The sequence below is a fragment of the Nomascus leucogenys genome, chromosome 6 (assembly GCF_006542625.1).
Source record: "Nomascus leucogenys isolate Asia chromosome 6, Asia_NLE_v1, whole genome shotgun sequence".
NCBI lineage: Eukaryota > Metazoa > Chordata > Mammalia > Primates > Hylobatidae > Nomascus > Nomascus leucogenys.
The window spans coordinates 109,841,281-109,866,693 of record NC_044386.1 but is presented as its reverse complement, the minus strand read 5'-3'; the positions used below and the strand labels follow the sequence as shown (position 1 = coordinate 109,866,693).

The 25,413-nt window shown below is 45.7% G+C and overlaps 2 protein-coding genes across 3 annotated transcripts in view; one reads left to right on the top strand and one right to left on the bottom strand.

Moving 5' to 3' along the window:
- The window catches only part of SV2B (synaptic vesicle glycoprotein 2B), a 108,860-nt gene extending 86,538 nt beyond the window's left edge, over positions 1 to 22,322 (bottom strand). The window contains exon 1 of one of the 2 annotated variants that reach the window (XM_012507144.2): positions 22,025 to 22,322. The gene's annotated coding sequence lies outside the window, so the exon portion shown is untranslated. Of the gene's footprint in view, positions 1 to 21,289; positions 21,973 to 22,024 lie in introns of those variants that run through there. The other variant, XM_030815053.1, reaches the window with a different exon arrangement.
- LOC100592663 (golgin subfamily A member 2) overlaps positions 21,896 to 25,413 on the top strand; it is a 61,465-nt gene continuing 57,947 nt past the window's right edge. The window contains 3 exon segments of the mRNA XM_030815133.1: positions 21,896 to 22,093; positions 22,478 to 22,743; positions 23,011 to 23,216. Of these exon segments, the coding sequence (XP_030670993.1) occupies positions 21,896 to 22,093; positions 22,478 to 22,743; positions 23,011 to 23,216 (670 nt within the window).

The following is a 25,413-nucleotide window of genomic DNA, read 5'->3' as shown; positions in this document are numbered from 1 at the left end:
CTCTGAATCTGACTCTGTACTCATTGTACCTGCATCCACGACACCCCTGGCTTTAATGGAACATAAATCAGTGAGATAATACATTTCTAGTAGCTGAGATAGTGGGAGTCCAAAGGGGAGATGGTTTAGCACATATTGGGAGTTCAGTCTTTGGGGTCAGACTCCTGGAGTCAACAGGCAAGCATTACTTTTAAAACACCATTGGGCCGGGCGCGGTGGCTCACGCCTGTAATCCCAGCACTTTGGGAGGCTGAGGTGGACGAATCACGAGGTCAGGAGATCGAGACCATCCTGGCTAACACAGTGAAACCCCGTCTCTACTAAAAATACAAAAAATTAGCCGGGGTTGGTGGCAGGCGCCTATAGTCCCAGCTACTCGGGAGGCTGAGGCAGGAGAATGGCGTGAACCCGGGAGGCAGAGCTTGCAGTGAGCCGAGATTGCGCCACTGCACTCCAGCCTGGGCGACAGAGCGAGACTCCGTCTCAAAAAAAAAAAAAAAAACTATTAATATATAAATAGATGCTTTCTTGAGGTGAATGCGAAGGGGAAAGGAGTGGTGTAAAGGAATTAATTCCCTGGGCAAGATAAGCACCCATGTGGTTCAAGAGAGCTGGTGTTCAGATCTTATTTGCTTTCATCTCTAAGCCGACTCTGCTTTCCCTTCCAGCTAATGTGTGCCCTGCTCAGTTTGCCCAAATGTCAAGTCTACCTTCAGACAGGAAAGAAAAAAATATAAAAGGCAAAAAATAATGACATAATAGGCATGAAAGAAAAAGAAGCAAGATTCTACCCAAGAATTATGGGAAAATGGAACAATAGAAACAGTAATAATAACTGAAGGTTTGCTCTGTCACTGGGTCTCGGCTGCACATTAGGATCATTGGGCAGCTTATTTTTTAAAAATTCAATTTATATTCCCATCCCTAGAGATTCTGGCTTAAGTATTCTCAGGAGGGTTAGGGGAAAAAGAATTTAATAAATTTCTCACCTGATTCTAAAGTACAGCCAGGATTGAGAACCATAGCACTAGATAAAAACTTGCCTGACATGAAGAAAACTTTGACTCGAAATCAGCAGTGCTCGCTAAACTTCAAGCAAAGTTAGCCTTACCTTAACGCTTTTTTATTTCAAAGAGAAAAAAAATGAAACAAGTTACTAACATAAGACCCAAAACTAGTGTGTTAAAAGACTAGTTCTCTGCCACCTTAAACCATGGGAAACAATTTGCAAAAACCTTAAGCGAGGGGATGACCGTATAGACTGTAGAGGTTAACAGTTCAGGCTTCAGAATCAGAAAGTGTTGAGTGGGTGCTGCAGCTCTGCCATCTGCCACCCGAATCGTGTTGAGAAAACTGGAAGGATTAAATGAGATATTGAATTTAAAGAACTCGAAGCCTAGACTGTATTAAGTTCTCTATACATAAAATGTTTCTTTTACTTTTACTTTTTTTCTTTTTTTTTTTTTTTTTTTTTTTTTTTTGGAGACAGGTTCTCACTCTTTCACATAGGCTGGAGTGCAGTGGCACAATCATAGCTCACTGCAACCTCAGTCTCCCGGCCTCAAGCGATCCTCCCACCTCAGCCTCCCAAGTAGCTGTGACTACAGGGGCCTGCCACCACACCTGGCTAATTTTCGTATTTTTTGTAGAGATGGGGTTTCACCCTGTTGCCCAGGCTGGTTTCCAACTTTCGGGCTCAAGGGATCTGCCTGCCTCAGCCTCCCAAAGTGCTGAGATTACAGGAACGTGAGCCACCGTGCCGGGCCTCTATTATTATTTAAAATACAAAGCATTTTTAAGAGAAAAAGTAATATGGTTTGGCTCCATGTTCCCACCCAAATCTCGTGTTGAATTATAATTTCCAAATGTTGGGGGAGAAACCTGGTGGGAGGTGATTAGATTACGGGGGCAGATTTCCCCATGCTGTTTTTCATGATAGTGAGTGAGTTCTCACAAGATCTGATGGTTTAAAAGCGTGTGGCACTTCCTCCCTCACTCTCTCTCTCCTGCCACCATGGGAAGAAGGTGCTTGCTTCCCCTTCGCCTTCTGCCATGATTTTAAGTTTCCTGAGGCCTCCCAGTCATGCTTCCTGTTAAGCTTGTGGAACTGTGAGTCAATTAAACCTCTTTTCTTCACAAATTTCCCAGTCTCAGGTAGTCCTTTACAGCAGTGTGAAAACAGACTAATACACAAAGCCTGGCTCTGGTACCCAGGCTGGAGACCACACAAGTACAGAATCAAAGGCAAATCGATTTGGAAAATGTTTGCAACACTTATGAGAATATTTCTTAGAAATATTTCTTATGAGAGTAACAAGGAGAATAATATCTTCAATATATGCAGAGCTTTTACAAATATGGAAAACACTAATGCTTAATTTAAAATGGACATACAGCATGGAAAAACAATGTTTAGAAGGGGACATACAATCAGTCAATAAATAAAAGTGCTCAATCTCATAAGCAATCAAATACATGAAAAATAAAATATTTTCTCACCTAGCAAATTGATAATGTTTGATTTTCCTTTTAAGGATAATACTCATTGCAAACAAAGATGCATTGAGGGGGACGTGCATAGCACTAGCTGTCAGGTTATCTGGAACAAGCTTTCTAGAATGCAACTTGGCAGCATGAATGAAGAGCTTTATCATTTATAAATTTTCCTATTTTCCAAATTGCATTCAATGGCAAATACCACCTTTCTAATCAGAAAGAAAAAGTTAATAGGCATAAGGAAACCAGCCACCCGGATGGAAACTTGAATATTCACTAATTTCAGCAATAGATTTGGGTAATTTCCAAATCCCTGGCAAACGCAAAGCTTGAAACGAGTCGCACTCTGGGTATTGTATCAGTTTACACAATCAGAGCCAGGAGTGGGGTTTGTCACTTGCTAAATTCAGGCAGGTCACCAAATGGCCCAGATCTAAGCATGAGAACAAATGAATTGCTGGCCATAGCTCTGTACTCGCGTCTCAAATGACAAAGTACCTTAGGAAATCTTAACTTCTTTCTTCATCCATTGGAGCTATTTAATATCTCCCTGAGAGCTAAAAGATTGTCAAATTAGAAAAGGATTTATCCTTAAAAAGATAGCTCCTACCATTGGGGAAAGCTTATTGCCTTAGAAATGCCAACCCTTTGCTCCTTGCAAAGATATGCCCCCTGCCAGCATTTTATTTATGTATGTTGGACCCTGCCTTGTTTTAAAAAGTGGATCAACTGGCCAAGCAACCTGCAGAGGATTCCATCTGCTACAGGCCACACAGAAGCTGAGGATTAGGAGTAAAAGCCGGGAGCCCCAAGCGGATCAGCCAGCATGCCCACCCCCACAGGCCCTGCCTCCAAGCCGAGACAGCTCATTCACTGGTATATAAAGTATTGCAAGTCTCCACACAGAGCTGATGAGAGGAGGCAAGAAGCTATGAAGAGGAACCAGAAATGGAGGAAGGAGGCAGATTAATTTTGTTCATTCAAACAAGAATGAGTGAAACATAATCACAGCAAGAACTATTACGATGATGATGACAGAGAGATGTCCCTCCCTGGCATGGCTCTGGTTTGGACTGGGCTGTCTGATGTGGTGGCTTCTGTGTATACAGTTTTCTTGAGACAGTGTTCAGCCTCACCTCGGCCCTCTTGGGCACTAAGGAGCCTCTCAGAAAGGGGCAGCTGGGTCCCGCTTCAGACCCTCCAGTTGTCCACGCACCCAGCCTCTTCTCCAGGCAGATTTCCCCCTTCTGTGATTGAGCTTGGACAGCCCTGGGGCTCCTGCTCCTCCCCTACACATCAGGCTTCTTCCTGTGGAGCTTTCTGTACCTTCCCAAGCCCTCAATGAGTGCAAAGGAAAAAATGTTCTTTTCTTCCCTTAGCACTGTACTACCACCCATCTTTCTTGCTGGCATGGGCTACCCCATTAAATCAGCTGCCTGCCAAAATGTCCAGACTAGAAGAGGCACCAGGCTCTATATCTTCTATGCCCCAAACTCCAGGGCACACATCAAACCCTCTAAAGCGCTCTCCTGAATAGTAGACTCCATTCCACCAGAACCGTGGATCAGCAAACACCCAGCTAGGGTGCAAGGTACCCTGTCTCCCATTTTGCAAGCATCTCCACTCCCCATAAGGGAGTCTCTTGGAGGCCCTTTTCTTGGTTTTATGGGGAGCAAAAAGTGTTTCACCTCAAACTAGTATTTGTTACAGGCCAAGATTTCAAAAATTCTACCCATTTTTTTTATCCCTCTACTTATATAGACCCAGGGGCTTAGAGTTGTGGGTCCCAAAGCCAGTTTTGAAACCTCTTGAAAGTCATAAGGAATTCCGGTTATTTAACAAATAGAGTGTCTCAGACTTTATTTTTAGATTTGCAATCTGAATGCCCATTCGGGGCAATAAAAAAGTCCCACTCAACACCTTGTTACATAGGGAACTTACTTTGGTCGATCAAATTTTTACTCCCAATTCTTTTCCCCCATGTGATATGATTATAATCCACATTCTTGCCATGTCTTCTACTGTGAGAAGAGTATACTTTCCCACTTTACTGATATGGGTTTGGGTTTGGCCATGTCATTTGCCTTGGCCAATGAAATGTTAGCAAACATGATGAGTGCAGAGGCTTTAAATGTACTAGGACAGTTTAGCATTCCTCATGTCCTCCTTCCATTGGGCATGAGAAGAATGAGAAGAATATGTCCCTGGTAGCTGCTGGTAGCATCTGGTGGAGAGATGAGAGACGCATGAAGCAGACCTGAACTTGACCTACAGCATGAAGGAGAGCCAATTCCAGTTGACTGGCCACCTCATAAGTAAGGTAAAGTTTGTTGTATGAGTCACTGCAATAATTAGGGTTATTTGTTAGGCAGCATTATTGCCATACAGTAGCAGCTAATTAATACCCTTGCTATATGTCCAACATTGTGCTGAGCACTGTATTGTCTCCTTTAATTCATTCCTTTTAACAAGTGTGTAAGATAGAATTCTAGTTAATATTATCCTTGTTTTACAGGTTAGGAAACTGAGGTGCAGAGAATTTTAGCACAATTACTAAGTGAAAGAGACAAGCTTCAATCCCAGCAATCTAACTCCAGACCCATACTCTTGCCACCATGGAACAAAAAGCAGGAGACAAAGATGTGGCTCTGTGCTCTGTGCTCTGTCTGCATACTAGTACAGACCTCAGGCTCAAAACCATTGTGACTATTGATATCGTTTGCCTGTGTCCTCACCAAAATCTCATCTTAAATTGTAGTTTTCATAATCCCCACATGTCACGGGAAGGACCTGGTGGGAGGTAACTGAATCATGGGGGCAGGTTTTTCCCATGCTCTTCTCATCATAGTGAATAAGTCTCACAAGATGATGGTTTTATAAAGAGCAGTTCCCCTGCACATGGTCTCTTGCCTGCCGCCATGTAAGACACGCCTTTGCTCTTCCTTTGCCTTCCTCCATGATTGTGAGGCTCCCCCAGCCACATGGAACTGTGAATCCATTAAACCTCTTTTTCCTTAGAAGTTACCCAGTCTTGGGTATTTCTTCATAGCAGTATGAGAACAAACTAATACAGCCGTTTATGAGTTCCCTATCAGTACAAGCCTGACCAGATTGCAAGGGCTGAGGCAATTTTTCTAGCTCTGTCAGTGCATGCAAAGAGGATAAGACAGGCTTCCCTTCCAGAATGCATGACCCTTCTCTGAACTTTGAGGAGGGAAAGTCCCACGGGGAATTCTAACCAAGAAACAACCCTGTCATTGTGAAGTGCAGTCATACAACGTTCTGCACGGGATGCAGAGCACACCTCATTCTCTGCCTATTTTTATTCTCTCTAAGCAAATATCTGGGGCTCTCAAAAATTATTACACAATTGCCAGCTGCTGGGATTATACAAATAACGTGACAACAGCAAAGCAATATGCTGACCGGTGTTCAAACACCACCACACAACAACAAAGCAGCCAGGGGTGGCAGCCCTCATTCACAGCCTGCAAACAGAAGCAGCACAAATGAAGGCCACCCACTCCCTCCTGGTTTTAGGAGAACAGAGTAGCAGGCAGTTTGATACCACGATGGATTTTTTAACTCCTCAACTTCCAAGATGCTCTATGCACAGGGAGAATGCAAAGTCATGTTCTTTAGCAAAATGTTCTTCATTATTGTGATTCAACAATGTACCCCTTTCTTTAACCAAGTTAGGACTTCTGATGAGCAGCAGTTGGGCTTAAAGGTCTTCAGGTTATAAGCAAGCTAGAAATTCTGAAGTATATAATAATGTATTATATATGTATATTTATGTGTATATGTATGTGTGTGCATGTACTCTGTTAAGGTGTATGTGAAACAAAGCTTCTTTACAAATTTCTACACTATACACCCTGAGGGCAGAGATCACGTTTTCCTTACCTATCATTAACTCTAATGCCTAACACAATGAGAAGTCAATAAACATTTGCTGAATAAATAAATAAATGTAAAAGGGATTTTAGGGAGAATTACATATTTGAATTTTACATAGTTTAATTCTTAAAATGCAAGACTAGGGCAAGTAAGGAGATGGTTATAAAAATGTGAACCCCTTAGAAACCCCTTAGAAAAAAATAATGAAGGCCAGGCGCAGTGGCTCACATCTGTAATCCCAGCACTTTGAGAGTCCAAGGCGGATGGATCACTTGATTTCAGGAGTTCAAGACCAGCCTGGGCAACATGGCGAGACCCTGTCTCTACTAAAAATACAAAAAAAAAAAAAAAATAGCGAGGCATGATGGTGGGTGCCTGTGGTCCCAGCTACTCGGGAGACTGAGGTGGGAGGATTGCTTGAGCCTGAGAGGCAGAGGTTGCAGTGAGCCAAGATCACACCACTGTACTCCAACCTGAGTAACAGAGCAAGACTCTGTTTCAAAAAAAAAAAAGGAAGGGGAGATGGAGAAATTGCCCACTTTCAAAGTTGTTGACACTCACCAACAAAGGTAGCACTTTGTAATCTTTATTTCAGCAAGAGGAACCAGCTCAGTGTGTGTGGTGGACGTCTGCGGGCTTTGCCTGCTCACGACCCATGTCCCCTTCTTTCAGCAACAACTCTCCAATGTTCCTTTAAGAAACGCCCCTTTCCTCACTACATGCCATCTTGGGAGTCATAGTTATGGTGCCATCAGGAATGAGCATGTGACCCCAGCTGGGCTAGGCTCTCTCATCCTAGATTGTGAATCGTGGACTGAGCACACAAAGCTAGAAAATGGCTGGAGGACCCAGACCCTGGGACATGTTTCCAAATAGCCCACTGATTAGCAAGGGAGCAGGCTGGGCTTTTGACAGACAGAGTGGGAACTTCCCCAGAACACAATATGGAATTTCTATCAATACACGAGCACTCCCAGAGACCCGTTCTTCTGCTCTTTCAGCTAGGGCCCTTTTCCCGAAGCCTTCCCTGGAGCCTAGCACAGAGTACAGAAGAGAACTCTAAGCTGGAAACAGAGGTTCTCATCATAAAGCTGCCGCAAGAAAACAGTTACCTCCCCTCTTAGGCCTCACTCTCTTCCTCCATAGGATTAAGAGGCTGGGATTAAATAACCACAGAGGAACCTTGTGTGTTGAGTCAATAAAAACGGACCCCTTGGGTCCCTGGGCACCAGCAACGCCAAGCTCACATTGTCAACGCCAGCGAGGCCTGGAGTTTAAAGCAGTTAATCCCTTGGCTGGATGACTTGGACAAAGAGGATTAACCTCAGATGAGAGAGTTATCATCCAAATATAGAGCAATCCCAAGCACACACATTAGAGATAGGATGTTTCCCCATCTTCTTGTGTAAATTCTTGTTCTCTCACCCTTGCGGTGAACTCATAGATTAACCCTCCCAGCACCTCAAGGCTAAGGTGTTAGACTGTCCAGACCCTCTCCATGTTCCTCCAACACCTTTCTCAGTTCTCCAATCCAGGGTACATTGTTTCTCCCTTTTAATACACAGGTGTCTTTAAGGCACTTTAAGTTTGGAAAATAACTAACCATTAAGCACCTACTATGTGCCAGGGACTGTGTTAGACACTGGAGCTATAGTGGTAGACAAGGTGGCACAGTCCTTCTCTCAGGGAATCCATAGTCCAGTGGGAAAGCACCTATTGTGCATAATATACTCTACTATGCACTGACAAATATGATCTCCTTCAATGCCTCAACAACCCCAGAAAATAGACCTTACTGCAACTATTTTACAGATCAAGAAATTGGGCCTCTGAGAAGTTAAAGTTGTCTGAGGCTATGTAACCTGTATCAGAAAGAACCTCTTGGTTTAAAAATGATATGGGATTCTACAATATATTCCTATCATGTTGTAGAAGTCAGAAACAATGAGAGAAGAAAAGGGAAAATATTGAACTTCAGCCTTTTCAGATATATATGCTGCTGGTATATTCATCACAGGAAAAAAACTGGATGTTTACCCCAGTCATTTTCTCTATTAAAGAGCACCCAGGCTACAGGCAACCCAACAGCTCAGCTATAACCTTTTAATCTTCATGTTATCAAGAAACATGCCTCTGGATCCTCCTCAACGTGTTCCCATAAGCTTGTGAGAAATCGCTCATTGAAATTTCAGCTTCTGTGTGGGTGAAAGTCAACTAAAATACTGCAACAAACAAACTCTAAGATGTCAGTAGTTTAGCATAGGCAGAGTTTATTTCCCGCACTTGAGATAGCCTCATGCAGGGGCAGCCAATAGATGAAAAGGAGCCTGGAAGAGCACACCTTTCCCACCGCATCAACGAAACTGTTACATGGCCATGCCCACTTGTAAGGGAAGCCTGGAGATGTAGTCTATGTGCCCAGGAGGAGGAGGAAATGAAGCCAGCTGGTCTTTGCCAAAGGCTCCTAAACTGCATACTTAATATGATTACATCTGGGCCAGGCATAGTGGCTCACGCTGTAATCTCACTGCTTTAGGAGAGGCCAAGGTGAGAGGACCGCTTCAGGCCAGGAATTCAGGACTAGTCTGGGCAAGATAGGGAGACCCCATCTCTCCAAAAAACAAAAAAAATTAATTTAATAAAAATTAGCCAGGAATGGTGGTGTTTGCCTTTTCATCCCAGCTACTCAGGAGGCCGGGGTGGGAGGATCTCTTGAGCCCAGGAGTTTGAGGCTACAGTGAGCCATGACAGCACCACTGTAATCCAGCCTGGGTGGCAGAGCAAGACCCTGTCTCTAAAAGAGAAAGAATAGAATTCAAAATGCTACATAAATGGTGGAGATGATAAGTAGGTTTTCCTTTTCTTTGCCCTATTTTCTAGATGGTCTATAATATGTCTTTAACGTATCCAAAATGATGAGGAAAAAGAGAAAGCGGGAAAATCCCCTAATCAGTGAGTCTTTGAGGAGTTATGGGTAGAACTATGTAATCCAGGTAACTACCCAAGAAGTACAGGCAAACCCTGCTTCCCTGATTCCCTCGCTTCTCTCTCATCTTTTTCAAACAGAACTTTCCACTCCATTTGTTTTGGGTAACGACAACCTAAAAGCTTTTTCTTCCTTAAATGCTTTCCATGCTCTCTGGGATCTTTCTGTGCCTCAGAGCATCTCCAAGACATCAATCACAGTTTCCAACACTGCTTCTCTATTTGGATGGAGATCTGTGACCAAGATCAAACCAAACTTGTGATCCGCTTAATTCACACCCGGCCACACATCGTGGCTGAAGCACAGGACAGCGGCGACCTCACCATTTGCAGGAGCGTTTCAGGAGCCAAGACAACCAGCTCCTCTGGATCACCACGGTTCTCGAGCTGCTTCTTCCTTGGCACATCTGGTGACAACATTTAAACCCACAAGAGATTCTAGTGGGCGTCCTGCTACTTCTCACCAAACTTCTCCCCATCCCCCTTCTCCCTATCCCCACCTGACCCAACCCTCACCCCACCCCCAGCCAATACCATCTCAGACCCCGTGTTTTGGCCACAGCAGATGACATAGTTTGGATGTGTGTCCCCGCCCAAATCTCATGTTGAAATGCAATCCTCAGTGTTGGAGGTGGGGCCTGGTGGAAGGTGATAGGATCACGGGGGTAGATTTCTCATGAATGGTTTGGCACCATCCCCTTGGTGCTGTCCTGGCAATAGTGAGTGAGTTCTCATGAGATCTAATCACTTAAAAGTGTGTGGCACCTCCCCTCTCTCTCTCTTGCTCCTGCTTCTGCTATGTGACATGCCTGCGGTCTCTTTGCCTTCTTCCATAATTGAAAGCTTCCTGAGGCCTCTCCAGATGCCACCATGCTTCCTGTAGAGCCTGCAGAACCATGAGCCAATTAAAACTCTTTTCTTATAAATTACCCAATCTCAGGTATTTCTTTATAGCAATGAAAGAATAGACTAATACACCAAACCCCCTATCGTTCCAAAATCAACCATGCATTTTCAGGTCTATATGCTTCTCCTGAAACCATTCCCTATCCTCCCCACAACAGCCCAACCTTCAAGGCTCATCAGACAATATCCACTCCCCTGTCCAATAGCTTTGCCTGCCCCCTCCGTCTTCTTTCCTCATACAGCAATAGCAACGGCTTCCAGCCTCACACTCCTCAATTATCTCAGCGTGTACCTCCCCACCTTGTATTCTAAGTATTAATTAATGAGCTCCCCTACTGCAGAGCCCTAAGCAGACAGGCTCTGGGGCTCTTTGCCCTGCACCATCTCAAAGAACCACAAGAAAGTAAGAGTTTGCTCAAGAATCCAGGAACTGATTAGAAGGCCAAGCCAGCCAGCAGGGGCCTTGCTTGTCTAGAGGAAATGGGCTGAAAGTAACAAGACATAAACTTGGGAGTGACACAGGTGAAACTGAGAAACCTGATAGGACTAGCCTGGCCTCTGACAGCCCTCTGTAGTGCCCCAAGATGCTGCATGCTGGGCCACTGAAGAAGCAGGCAGCCACCACTCCTGTGATGTGAGGGTGGGAGCCCAGCACAGATTTTCTGCCACAGATGTCGGCAGTGCCACCAAAAAAAAAAAAAAAAGCCTTATCCATCATGGGAAATAGGAGAAGTTGGCTCATCACCCCACCCTGTTTTCATATACCCTTTCTCATCTACTTCTCCATTGTCCCATTTGAGTTTCTGTTCTTTGCTTTAAGTTTCAAGCTACTGCCTTTACATTGCTACCCTATAGCTTTCCTTTCCTTAAAGCTTCATGTTTATGCTTTGCTTTAAAAAACAAAAATTAAAGTGGCTGCATTTAATTCACAGACCGTTACACCGGCATGTGTGGGATGTGTTCGTCACTTGTCATGGTGCTAGGGGTGGAACTAAATTCCTTGAGCCCTCCAGGGCCAAGGGCAGAGGCTCCTGACATTCCCATGACCTCTCCAGCCCCATCTCCCAGGCCCAGCACTTTGCCTAGGGCAGGCCACCCCACAGTGCCTCTTCCTCTCCCGCAGAGCCTCCCACGTGCCAGCTGGGCTCCGTTCCTTGGCGCCATCTGCCACACCCCAGATCAGGCGAGAGGCCACGGTCAGATTCTGAGTGCGACAGAGCAGGGATGGCAGGCAACACAGGAGCCACCCTCACTGGGCCTGGGCTCCGGGAGCTGGGCAGGGAAAATCGCAGAGGATTGAGCAATCAGCGGAGGCTGTTGAGGGGCCTAACCAGGCTGTCACCTGCTTGGGAGAACTAGTTGTGCCATTTCAGAGGGTTTCTAAGCATGACAATGTAGGGGACCCACACCCCGTTTTCCTGTTCTCTCTTGGCCTCTCATACGAACTTAACATTGCTACAGCCCCGACCTGAGCTTTGATCCTCTCTCCATCATTAACTTACTGTATAAATCCATGAGCCAATTAAACCTCTTTTCTTATAAATTACAATTCTGTTTTCATGGTCATTTCATGAGAGAAACCTTCAAATGAACACTGCTAAGAAGAAGGAACAGGCCGGGCGCGGTGGCTCACGCTTGTAATCCCAGCACTTTGGGAGGCCGAGGCGGACGGATCACGAGGTCAGGAGATCGAGACCACGGTGAAACCCCGTCTCTACTAAAAAATACAAAAAATTAGCCGGGTGTGGTGGCGGACGCCTGTAGTCCCAGCTACTCTGAGAGGCTGAGGCAGGAGAATGGCGTGAACCCGGGAGGCGGAGCTTGCAGTGAGCTGAGATTGCGCCACTGCACTCCAGCCTGGGCGACAGAGCGAGACTCCGTCTCAAAAAAAAAAAAAAACAGAAGGAACAGAACACGTTAACGGGTAAATGAGCTATCCATCATTACTCCTGAGTGAGCATGATTTGTAATGTGAGTAATGACAGACAGCTCTTTTTTCCATCCAAATAAGCTATTTCTGAGGTGGATGCAGTGGTTTATGCCTGTAATCCCAGCACTTTGGGAGGCCAAGCCTGGAGGATCGCTTGGGAAATCCAGCCTGGGCAGTATAGTGAGAACTCATCTCTACAAAAAATTAAAAAATAGCCAGATATGGTGGGACACGCCTACAGTTCCAGCTACTTGGGAGGCTGAGGTGAGAGGATTGCTTGGGCCCAGGAGGCAGAGGTTGCAGTGAGCCAAGATTGTGCCACTACACTCCCGCCTGGGCAACAGAGCAAGAACATGTATCAAAAAATTTTTTTTTAATTATTTCCTTCCTTGAATGAAAGTTTGGATTCCCTGCTTTCTAGGTTCCCTTCAAGCTCTGAAACTGTAAGATCCTACAGTTCAATTAAGGTCTTCATTGCCTTGAGTGTATTCTGGACCTGAAAAGGAACATGCCCGTGAAATATTCATTAAAACAAATCACGCTCACTCAGGAGTAATGATGGACAGCTCATTTATCCATTAACAGAACCATTAAGTGTTCTGTTCCATCTCCTTAGCAGTGTTCATTTGCAGGTTTCTCTCATGAAATGATCATGAAAACAGAATTGTAAATCACACCTATCACACCTAGATGAGTTTTGGGAGCCTAGAGCGCCTGCCCACACACATATCACCTGGGGTTGACATAAGAAGTACTTAATAGTACCAAGCTCCCAGTTTGAACAGTCAACTTCCAAATCCAGACACCTGTGATTCAACAATCAACTTCTGGGTGCAGACATCCGTGATTCAAGAAGGCCCCAGTGGTCTGGAAAAGTTACCTTCTCTTGCATCTATGCAGAGCTGGCAGGAAACAAATGAGATTGTGCATCCACTTTTCCAAGGGTACTTTTGTCTGTAATTTATTTTCTCTGAGCCTCAGATATCTCATCTGTAAAATGGGCACAGGAGGAAGGATGTGGCCTATCTGCCTCCTGAAGAAGTTCAGTTCTGAGGGGCTAGACAGTCATCCGTTAGGGGAGAATTTTCAATTGCCTTTTGTGAAAAGAAAATTAATGCTACTCTCTCCCCTGCCAAACCATACAGAATCAAGCTCTAACAACTGAAGGGAACAGGAGGTGGGTGGAGCAGAAGTGTGTATAGAAAACAGGAAGACTTAATGGGACCACAGGCTTCTGTGTGGGAGCTGAAGCAGGGAACCCATGGTGTGAGTCTTTGTTGCTAAGTCAGGAGACACTGTTGCGTTACCTGTAATCAAAGGTCAGGACAGCAAGGGAGCTTTGGCTTTGCTGAGGATGTAACTGGGGGCTTAAAGGGAAAGCTGAGTATATGATTCTTGATCTAGAGGATGTCAGAATGGTAGCCAAGGCATGAGGGTGGTGGAGAGAGGGTAACATTAGCTGCTGAGTACCTGCCAAAGACTTAGCTCATCACTGTCACTTACCTGCTGATCTCCTGCCCAGGCTGGGAGGAGCAACCAGGAGAGCCACAGCCAACAGAGAAACCACAGCAGCATTTATTCACCATGTATCTAATAAATACGTATTGTATGCCTGCTACGTGCCTGGAACAGGAAGAACCACAGACTTTTCCAGAAGAACACCATGCAGTGGATTCTGTGGGAGCCACAAAGGCATCAGATAGGAAACCTTCTGCATCTATATACTACACATGACTCCAAAATTTTCATCATGGAATTCCAACAAGCTACGCGACATTGAAGAACTGAACTAAGGAGACTGGCTTATTGCAGAGAAGGGAGGTTAGTTTTCCTCTGAGGCACCTTGAAATGTCTAGCCCATAAGGCTAGACATTTTATTATTGTCCTTTTGTCTAATTTTGAACATTATGGGCCCCATGCAAATAATCTTCTAAATGGCACTGTGAACATCAAATTCTCAACTCTCCCTTCACATAAAATCTTTAAGTCCCTCGCTGGTATGGTAATCCTTTAATCGATATTTACACCAACATGGTTCCAAGTCCAGGAGCATGAAGGGGACTGCAGAACACTTGGGTATTATTACTATCATCATTATCATCACCACCACCACACCACACCACCATCATCACCTTACAACTGAGGAAACCAAGGCTCAGGGAAATTAAATAATGTGCTCAAGTTTGCACAGCTAGAAAGTAAGGAAGCTTGGGCTGGGCATGGTGACTCACACCTATAATCCCACCACTTTGGAGGCTAAGGTGGAAGAATCGCTTGAGCCCAGGAGTTCAAGACCAGCCTGGGCAGCATAGCAAGATCCCGTCTCTACAAAAAAATTTAAAAATTAGCCGGGCATGGTGGTGCATGCCTGTATTCCCAGCTACTTTGGAGGCTGAGATGGGAAGATTGCTTGAGCCCAGGAGGTCAAGGCTGCAGTGAGCTGAGTTCACGCCACTGCACTCCAGCCTGGTTGACAGAGTGAGACCCTGCCTCAAAAAAAATAGAAAGCTAGCGGGCACGGTGGCTCACGCCTGTAATCCCAGCACTTTGGGAGGCCAAGGTGGGAAGATCACAAGGTCAAGAGATCGAGACCATCCTGGCCAACATGGTAAAACCCAATCTCTACTAAAAATACAAAAATTAGCAGGGCGTGGTGGCACGCGCCTGTAGTCCCAGCTACTCAGGAGGCTGAGGCAGGAGAATCGCTTGAACCCGGGAGGCAGAGGTTGCAGTGAGCTGAGATTGTGCCACTACACTCCAGCCTGGTGATAGAATGATACTCCATCTCAAATAAATAAATAAATAAACAAACAAACAAACAAACAAAGTAATGAAGTCTGAGTGCAAACCCAGTTCTGTCTGATGCTAAAGCCCACAGCTCCATCCTATGCCCCATGTGGTCAGGCCTAGTACGCACATGTAAAAATGAAGGGCAGCTTGTGTCTCTTTCTCACATTTCCTTCTGGGATTTGGTTGTTTTTCTCCACCACTGGCACATTCTCCATCTCTGTCTCTCTCTGTCTCTCTCTGTCTCTCTCTCTCTCTCTCTCACGCACACACACACACACACACACACACACACAACCACTTTCAATAGCAGTACCTGCTTTTTCTTGTTTCACTCCCTTCACCAACGTCATTGCAAACAAAACTTATATAGAATCAGCCACACCACAAGGAGAAAATGGACAGCACCCACAGCCTGAGGCTGAAGTCATTCCAGCCCTCCCCTTTTCCTATGAAGGCTATTCCCTATTTCTTCCTTTTATAAACAGGAACACATTATGCAAGCTACTGTAGATGTGGGGTTTCTCAAGCAAGCTGGTGACACTCGGCATAAATTGATTTAAATAAAATTCTCCCCTTTCAAGATTCTTCCTTGCTTCTGCCTCATCTTAAATTAAGAGCAGTACAATAATAACCCAAGAACATCACACCCCTGAATTTCAGCCACCTCCCTCTAAAGGATCTTTTCTCATTTTTTGAAAAGATGAGCTATTTTTTGGTTTCCACTTGTTCCTCTTTCTTACTTGTCACCACACGTTGCTTTCTGTATGATATAAGCAATTGGAGCCTTCACATTTAAAGCCTCTTTTTAGTGCACGAGATCCACAATAAGGCTCCCATGAGACCTTGTAAAGAAAGGAAATAACTTCAAGGAGTTACACTCCAAGATCCACCAAAGCAAAGATTTGCGGTCAACTCTAGTAATTAAGTGGTTCCATTCACTCATTCAGTACATATCCATTGAGTATATACAATGTGCCAGACAATATTCTGGGCACTAGTGATACAGCAGTGACCTGGCTCGTGGAAAAATAAATAACATGCTAATGATACTCAAACCTATGTCTCCTTCCCGAAACTCTTCCCTGAACTCTAGACTCTCATATGAAATGAATTACTTAACATCTCCCATTGGATATCCAATTAAACCCCATCACTGTTTCCTCTCCACCTCACTAAAGTGCTACTCCATCCAGCTGCTTAGGTCAAAATTCATTAAGTCATCTTTTTCTCATACCCTAAGTATCTAACTCATCCACACATCCTGCCTACTTTATGAATTTAGCAACTTCTCACCATCTTTTTTTGTTTTTATTTATTTTTGACATGATCTCAATCCACTGTCCAGGCTGGAGTACAATGGCATTATCATGACTCACTGCAGCCTCGACCTCCCCAGGCTCAGGTGATCCTCCCACCTCAGACTCCCGAGTAGCCAGGACTACAGGCATGTGCCACCACACCTGGCTAATTTTTTTATTTTTTGTAGAGTTGGAGTTTTGCCATGTTGCCCAGGCTGGTCTCAAATGCCTGAGCTCAAGTGATGCACCCACTTTGGCCTCCCAAATTGCTGGGATTACAACTTCTCACCATTTTAAGTACTATCCAGCCTGGTCCAAACCACCACCCTCTCTCACCTGGGTCATTGCAGTACCATCCTGACTAATCTCCCTGTTTCCACCCTTGTCCTCCGAGAGTCTACACTAAGCTCTAAAGCTCAAGGGATCCTTGGAAAACATAAATCAGCTAATAGTACCCTGTGCTCAAAATTCTCCAGTGGTGTCCCATCTTTCTCACAGTAAAAGCTAAAGTCTACACAAGGCCCTACAGGACCTTGTATTAGCTGGCTCCCTGCTACTTCTCTGATCTCTTCTCCCACGCTCACCCTGTCTCATTCAGTTCCTTCTACATAAGCCACCTTGCTGTTCCTGGAACATGCCAGTTATCTGTTTCCTCGGGGCCTTTGCACTTGTTCTCCCTACCTGGAAATGTCTTTCCCCAGATAACTATCTGGCTCACTCCTTCAATTCCTTCATGTCACCCTACCACCTTATATAAAATACCCACTCCTCACTTTACCCTACCCTCCCACTCCAACGCAACAAGGCACCCCCCCCATCTTCCTTTCCCTGCTCAACATTCCTTAATCACCTGATATAAAACATATATTATTTACTTACATATTATTTGTCTCCCTCAACTAGAATGAATGCTTCATGAGATGGGTCTGCTTCCTATAGCATGCCTGGCACATACAGACCACTCAATAAATATTTATTTAGTGAATGAATGATTTATCTAAAGATACATACATCTCTAGATGGTCAACCACAGAAACACAGAAAAAGAGACAGTCACAAGAGCAAGTACAGGCTCTGCCTATTCAAGCAGAGTCCAGAAGAAAAGGAAACCTAGCCAAGAGCACTTTAAATGTTCAGGTCCCAGTCAGGTGTGGTGGCTCACACCTGTAATCCCAGCACTTTGGGAGGCCGAGGTGGGCAGATCACCTGAGGTCGGGAGTTTGAGACCAGCCTGACCAACATGGAGAAACCCCATCTCTACTAAAAATACAAAATTAGCCGGGCATGGTGGTGCACGCCTGTAGTCCCAGCTACTCAGGAGGCTGAGGCAGAAGAATCACTTGAAACTGGGAGGCTGAGGTTGCAGTGAGCTGAGATCGCACCACTGCACTCCAGCCTGGGCAACAAGAGTGAAACTCCATCTCAAAAATAAATAAATAAACATTCAGGTCCCTATGGTAGACTGATTGATTGATTGCAAAAATGTCTCAATTCTTTCCCTCCCTGTATCTACACATTTTGCAATGTGACTGTGTGGATCCTCCTATCAAGAAGTGGAGTCTATTTTCCTAACTTTCCACTCTGGGCTATCTTGTGTCTTAATTTTGTCATTAGACAAAGATAAAGTGATGGAGTGCCAGTTATAAGCTTAGGCCTCAAGAGGCCATACAAGCTTTCACTTTCTCTTGGCCTCCTGCCACTACCATGTGAACATACCGAGCTAGCCTGCTGGAGGATGAGTGACCACATGGAGTAGAGCCAAGTCATCCAGCTGAGGCCATCCTAAAGCAGCCAGCCCTCAGACTCTCCATCAGCAGCCCAAAAAATCACATGAGCAAGCACAGCTGAAATCAAGCAAGCAAACTCAGATCTGCAGAACTACCCAGTCAACCAAGAGACACGTGAGAAAATAACAAATGGCTGTTGTTTTAAGCCACTAAGTTTAGGGGCGGTTTGGTCTGTAGTCCCTTTGGCAAGATTGGCCCTAAAGCATGTAATCAGTCCCTAGGGTAGGCATCTAAGCTGCTTTGCTCTGAATAATGTGCTTCAGGAGACCTTCTCCTTGTGATTTGGCTGTTATGACAGGGGTCTGCAGGAAGAAGACCCACTAGCCAAGCCACACAGTGTCTCAACCATTGCAAATCAATAAGCTGACATGCAGGTGAACAAGCTCACTGTGACGTGGCCCGGAAAGACAGATCAGGTTTCTGAGGCAGCAATACTAAAAGCCGGATACTGGATGGGGGAAATTCACAGAAGTAAATGTTGCCTTCTGAGGTGGACTTGGGGACACCCACCCAGACTCTCTGACCTTGACCCAGCCTCACCTCATTCTATTTCACAGAAACTTTGGCTAGGTTCTCAGGCATCCAGCCCCATTTCTGGCCATGGAACACACTGCAGTAGCCCTTCTGCACCAAGGACAGCTGAGTGATGAGGTTCTCAAATCCCCAAACCATGTTTTCTCTAGAGGAATAAAGTTTCCAAAGGGCAGAGCAGCAAACTGATCTTTATGTTAAGACTATAAGATAGAGGCTTTAAATAAATTTGCCATATGATATTATGTAAATGCATTCCATGGTACACTGAAGGTCAGCATATTTCCAGATGATCCCGACACTTTTCCATGATCATAGAAACTCTTCTCATTCTCAAAGAAAAAAGAATATCTAGCAAGGACTGCTGGCCTGTTTGCTAAAGATGACCTTTTCTTTTAATGTGGGGGAAAGGAAACAAAAAATCATAATACTAAGATTCAAAAGAAGCACAAACACAGTCCTCCAACCAGATGGGAGAAATCTGAATGTTGCGTTCCACAGTCTCCTTAATTCCTGTGCTTCCTGTTGCCTTGCAAAGACCTATGCTTTCTGCTTGCTGCATTCGTGTATGCTCTGAATGACCACAGGTACTTATGTCTACCAACCAACCTTCTTCTAAACACACAGTTTAGGATTTCATCCAGTTCCTTAAACAATAACTCAGCATATACATCATAGTGACAAATAGGAATCCTAAGAGGCAATATCTCAAAGACCCGCCCGTGTTGCCCCTATGACCTCAGGTCCTACTGCTGTCCTGGTGTCTGACTCAACAGCAGCTTCCGTGGCCTCCTTTCTGGGTCTCTTGGGAACACACCTCTCTCCTATCTCAGGGTTTTGCAGGTGCTGCCTGCAACCCCTGGCTTCCTCCCTCACTTCCCCAGATGTCTGGTAAAATGTCATTTACCAGAATCCCTGGCTTCCTCCCTCACTTTCCCAGATGTCTGGTCAAATGTCGTTTACCAAAAAGCCTTCCCTGGCCAAGCTGTATAAAAATAAATAACAAGCCCCACCCTGCCCTCTGGCAGCACTCCCCAGTACTCTCAGCCAGCTTTATTTTTCTCCATTACAGTGTCTCATCAGCTGATACACTCTATACTTATTTGTCCATCATCTTACACACACACACATACACACACTCTCTCATTAATTTAAGCTCCTTGAGAGATTAATTTAAGCTCCTTTTTTGGTTGTTTTGTCTGTATTCTCCACACATAGAGCAATGGCTGACACATAGTAGGAACTTAATGAATGAACTGCCATTTCTTGAGCACCTACTTTGTGCCAGGCAAGTTATATGTGATGATCGGGTAACAATGGGTAAATATTTTAAAGTACCTTTTCTTTAATTGTTATAAGAATCCTATTACTGTCTCCATTTTACAGATCAGGAAACTAATGCTCAAAGAGGGGCTAAGTAACTTGCCCAAGACACTCACCTAGGTCTGTCTGAGCATCCACGCTCATGCTTCTTGTAGCGCACGCTGCTTTTCAAATACCTTAATGATGATGTAGGCGCATGTAACACACATCTCTGGCAAATACATAACACAAGAGCCTTCCATTCTATCATTTTTCTTCACCCATCACAGCTTTGGTCCAGGAAGAAACATCCTTGAGATTGGATTTTCATGTTCCAGAAAAGACTGGTAGTAACAGCTTTAGTTTTCCCTTATTCCACCCATTTAGGGAAAATGAAGGGAGAGTTTTCCTTTCGAACTGGGCTGGGACAAGAACAGATAGGTCGGGGACCCAGGGAGAAACAGACAGAAGTTCATCTGCTCTGAAACTCCCTCAGAATTTTCTAGAGCCCCGGCCTTTGTGAAGTGCTGCTTCAAAACCTTCATAGTCCTGGAATTCAGGAAAACCATTCATTAAAAAAGGAAAAAACTAAAAGTCTGACTTGTATTGCGTGTGCTCCTCTCTGGGTGTCAGCCTGTGCCTACTGGGGTCTAGTCACGTACTGCAAACACCAGCCCAGCCGAGACTTGTAAAGCTCTGCCCACCCAGTGGCAGTGATGGCAATGGTGTGGGAGAGTCATGTGGGTCACTCCCAGACCAAAGAACCAAGACAGCGACCCAGTCCCTGCTGAAATCCATGCCATGCCTAATCCATAAGGGCTTCATTTTTATACTAATCACTGCCACTATCAATTTCCTCCTCCTCTCTGCTCTCACTGCTCTTTTCCAACACCATCATGAACTTACCCACCTCCTGATTACGAGTGCTTCTCCCCCTACCAGGTGTGAACCTCAGGGAGCCAGGACATTGTTATCATCATCTCTGCATCCCCAAGGACTAATCCCATCTCTGACAAATACTAAGTGCTCAGTAAGTATTTGCTGACTCAAGAAAGATGCAGAACGAGCCTGTACCTACTGCACCAACTGGAACAAGCAGAACAAGTCACCTCTTCTGGAAAGGGCAGGAAGCGGAAACACAGAGGAGACCAGCATAGACCAGAACCACTGCTGAGCCCACTACAGTGCCCAGTCCTCCCTCATGCACCCTCCTCACCCCTCACCTGCCACTCTCTGAGCCCCAAAGCCACCCACATTCACCTCCCCAAGGGCTAGAAAGCCAGCAAGCATCCCCCAGCGTCCCACCCCACCCCACCCCACTGGGGCTGCTCTTATCAGAGCCCAAGACACCAACGTTAAGTTACCCTTAAACGGAGTAATTTGCACCTGTAATTTCCAGATAAAGGATTGTATTTCATCAGCCCTGCTGAACCCTGGACAGCAGAGATTTCTACCGCCCGTCTGCCGAAGACACAGCGGTGCCTTGCTCCTCCCTGGCTAAACGCATTGGCTAGCCCATCCCTGCAAAACAAGTCATTTTCCTTCCCTTGCGCTAAAACCCGTCCATAAACAAATCCTTCTGTGTCCCTAAGAAACGGCTCCCACGCCCACGGAGGGCGCCCTGCACATACAGAAATACACACTCACAAACCCCAAGAGTCACCAGGTGTAAGCACGTTTGAATTCTGTTCGTTAAGAACAAACCAACAACAGTAACAAAATCCATCTACTAGAATGTAACTGAAACTAAAAGCAGCGGCTAGGAAGCTTATGGAAACGGAGCTATAAATGCCAGCAGCCTGACATTTATAAGTTGCAAAACTACTTATGGCGCTAATAGTTCAAACAGGGTTTTAAAACAGCCCTTGGGGAGGCCGCTTTCAAAGAAGCGCACAGCTCCAGGGAGCGGGCAAGTCCTTGCTTTTCTGCGCCGGCTTCCCAAGACTCTCCGGTCTTTTGTGCCATTTACTATGAACAGCACTCAGCTGTGCGAGCGTGTATATTTCAGCCCAGGCAGGCGAGTCTGGGAGCCCTGGCGCACGCGGGGTCCGCGCCCCGGCTGGGTCGGTTGCACCGCAGCGAGCAACGCCGTCCCCTACCTGGGTGGGAAATCCGCTGGCGGCCGCCTCCGGATGCAGGCAGAGCAGCGTCCGCCCCGGCAGCCCCGCGTGCAGATCCGGCTAACGCGGAGCTGGGCGATCCGGGCGGAGGCAGGCGCCGGCGGGTGTCACACCTGCATCACCGCGCCCACGCCGCCGCCGCCGCCAGCCGCCCAGGCGCAGCGCGCAGCGCGCAGCGCGCCCCCGCACTACAGAGCACCCGGGGCGGGAGGCTCCTGGGTCCTCTATTCAGCGGGATCAGATCCTAACCCGCTTTCTTCCCGGCCCGGGCATTAAAAGTATTCGCTGCGGGCAGCTCTTCTTCTAAATCTCCTTCTAATCAAAGGCTGGGTGTAGAGATAGCTCAGAGGGAAGGAGGACCAGTGAGGCCGCAAGGTCTCCGGATTTGCAGACCAATCGATATTAAACTTATTCCTCGAGTTTTGTAACCAGCTGATCATGGGCGTCGTCTCGCTGTCTCCACCCCGCCTAGGGCGAGGGGGCGCTGTGGACTCCACATGCCCTTCCACCCACTCTGAACTAGGATGCGTCAGAGGGCTAGACGCAAGTTCCCGGGAAGGGGAATCCTCTGATCACGCCGCCCCCAAAGTATCGTCGATCATGGGTGCTGTTCGACTGCTTTGTTCTCGTTTGCCTCATCAGGAACTGAAAAGAACCTACCTGGCCAGCGTGGGGAGGAGGAAAGCCTGCCAGGCTTGGTGCATTCAAACAAGCCCTCCACCTCTGTCTCCCTCCTTCCAAACCACCACCCACTGACTCCACTGACGAGAGTTCAGCAAACTAAACTGCCAAGGCTCAGCACCAAAAGACTCTGTAGGAGCATAAGGCTCCTTCTAGGAGGAAGTAAGGAGCAAGGAAAGGACGCTGGAAATTCGGATGCGGACTTAAACAGCACAACACTGCAGGTGCCTGGCCCCCTCTAGGATCCGAAGCTACGTTCCTTTTCTAACAGGGCTAAAATGAAGGCGAGTTCTGGAAGAGCCTTCCCTTTTCTCCATCGGGCTCATCCTCCATCATGAGGTCTTCAGCTGGACTCCTCACTCTCTCGCTGCCGTCAATGCCCTGCGCTCCAGCTCCCTGCCTCTTCCCTGGCTGGGGCCTCCGCCGACTCGCACCTGGACCACCCGCAAGGACTTCAACTTCTCAGGCTCCTTGAGTCGTTTCTCAACATGTAAATCTGATCTTGACTCTTTCCTACCTAAAACCATGTGATGGCTTCCCGGTGTCCTTGAAAAATCCGAAACCTTTTTTTTTTTTTTTTTTTTTTTTTTTTTTGAGACAGGATCTGGCTCTGTCGCCCAAGCTGTGGTGCAGTGGCTGGATCACAGCCTCAACCTCCCCAGCTCAAGCAATCCTCCTGCCTCAGCCTCTCAAGTAGCTGGGACTACAGGCATGCGCCACCACTCCTGGCCAATTGTTAAACGTTTTGTAGAGTAGAAGTCTCACTCTGTTGTCCAGTCTGGTCTGGAACTCCTGGACTCCAGTGATCCGCCTGCCTCAGCCTCCCAAGCTGGGATGCAGGCTCGCGCTACAGCGCCAGCCTAACACATCACATTTAGTGCTGGAAAGCAAACCTTTGCTGACCCCCACAGCCTCACCCCTCCACCCTCATCTTTTCCCCTGTACTCTGGCCATATGGAACTTTTAATTCCATGGACGTGCCTCACTCTCTCACCTCTAGGTCTTTGCACATACTATTCCCTCTGCTTGGAATGTTCTCTTCCTCCCATTCCTCTTACCTCTGCCTAAAGCCTTATCATTCTCAGCTGAGCCATCTCTTCCTCAAAGAAGTCTCCCCCTCTTCCCTGAAATACCTGAGTTCTCCCTGCTCCATATGCCCAGAGCTACCATTAGTTCCTCTACTACAGCACCCAACGCCTTACTAAAGTTGTCATCCGGCTTCCTTAAGAGAATGTAAGCTGCAGGAACGCACGCCTCTGTTGTCTGCCTCATACGGACAGGGACCCAGAATATCGTGTCTGCTTAATATCTGTTGCTGTAGCCACCATCCAGATTAAGGTAGCAAACAGTCCTGGCATCAAGGGGTCTCTTTAAGCTCTTTCCCAGGCAATACCACTCACCCTCTACCCAGGTGTAACCATCACTCTGATCCTTTTCAGCACCAATTAGTATCAGCTGCTCTTGAACTACACATGAATGGAGTCATACAGTGTATATATATAGTATGTACTCTTTTGGGTGTGGCTTCTTTTACTCAAAATCATGTCTGTGAGATTCTTCCATATCATTACATGTATCAGTAGGTCATTTTTTTCTTATTGCTGTATGGTATTCTATTGCCCGAATATAACACAATTTATCCCTTCTGTGAGTGGACATTTGAGTTGCTTCCGGATTTTAGCTGTGATGAATAAAGCTGCTATGAACTTGTTTTTTTTTTTGGTTTTTTTTTTGAGACAAAGTCTCGCTCTGTCGCCCAGGCTGGAGTGCAGTGGCATGATCACGGCTCACTGCAACCTCCACCTCCCAGGTTCAAACAATTCTCCTGCCTCAGCCTCCCAAGTAGCTGGGATTACAGGCACGCGCCACCAAGTCCGGATAATTTTTGTATTTTTAGGAGAGACGGGGTTCTGAAATGTTGGCCAGGCTGGTGTCAAACTCCTGACCTCAGATGATCCACCCACCTCAGCTTTCAAAAATGCTGGCATTACAGGTGTTAGCCATGGCACACAGCCTGTTATGAACATTTGATAGACATATGTACTCTTTTCTTTTGAATATGTAACTAGTAATAGAGTTGCTGGGTCACAGGGTAAATGCCTGTTTTTGCCTTAGTAAATAGATACAGTACTTTGCCTTAGTAGATACAGTACTACCAAACAGTTTTCCAAAGTGGTTGTACCAATTTACAGTCCTAGTCCCATCTGCAATATTTGAGAATTCCAGATGTTCTATTTCTTTGCCATGACTTGGCATTATCAGTGCTTTTAATTTTAGCCATTCTTGTGTGTAGTGTAAATTACATTGAAGTTAAAACTTTGATGTAGTTTTAATGTGTATTTCTTGATGATTACTAACGTGGAGCAATTTCTTATGCTTATTGGCCATTTGGATATTCTTTTGTAAAACTTCAAGTCTTTTGACCAATTTATTGGGTTTTTTGTCTTTTTCTGATTGATCTGTAGGCACTCTCTCTGTTTTAGGTATAAATCCTTGGTTGGATATAGTAATTTTAATATCTTCTCCGTGTTTGGGGCTTATATTTTTATTCTCTTAATTTTAATGACACACAACATTAATTTTTCTTTTGTCATTAAAAAACAAATGCTTTTGTGTGTTTTGTTTAACAAATCTTTCTTTGTCTCAGGGTTGGGCATCTATTGTCTGATGTTTCTTTCCTTCTACAA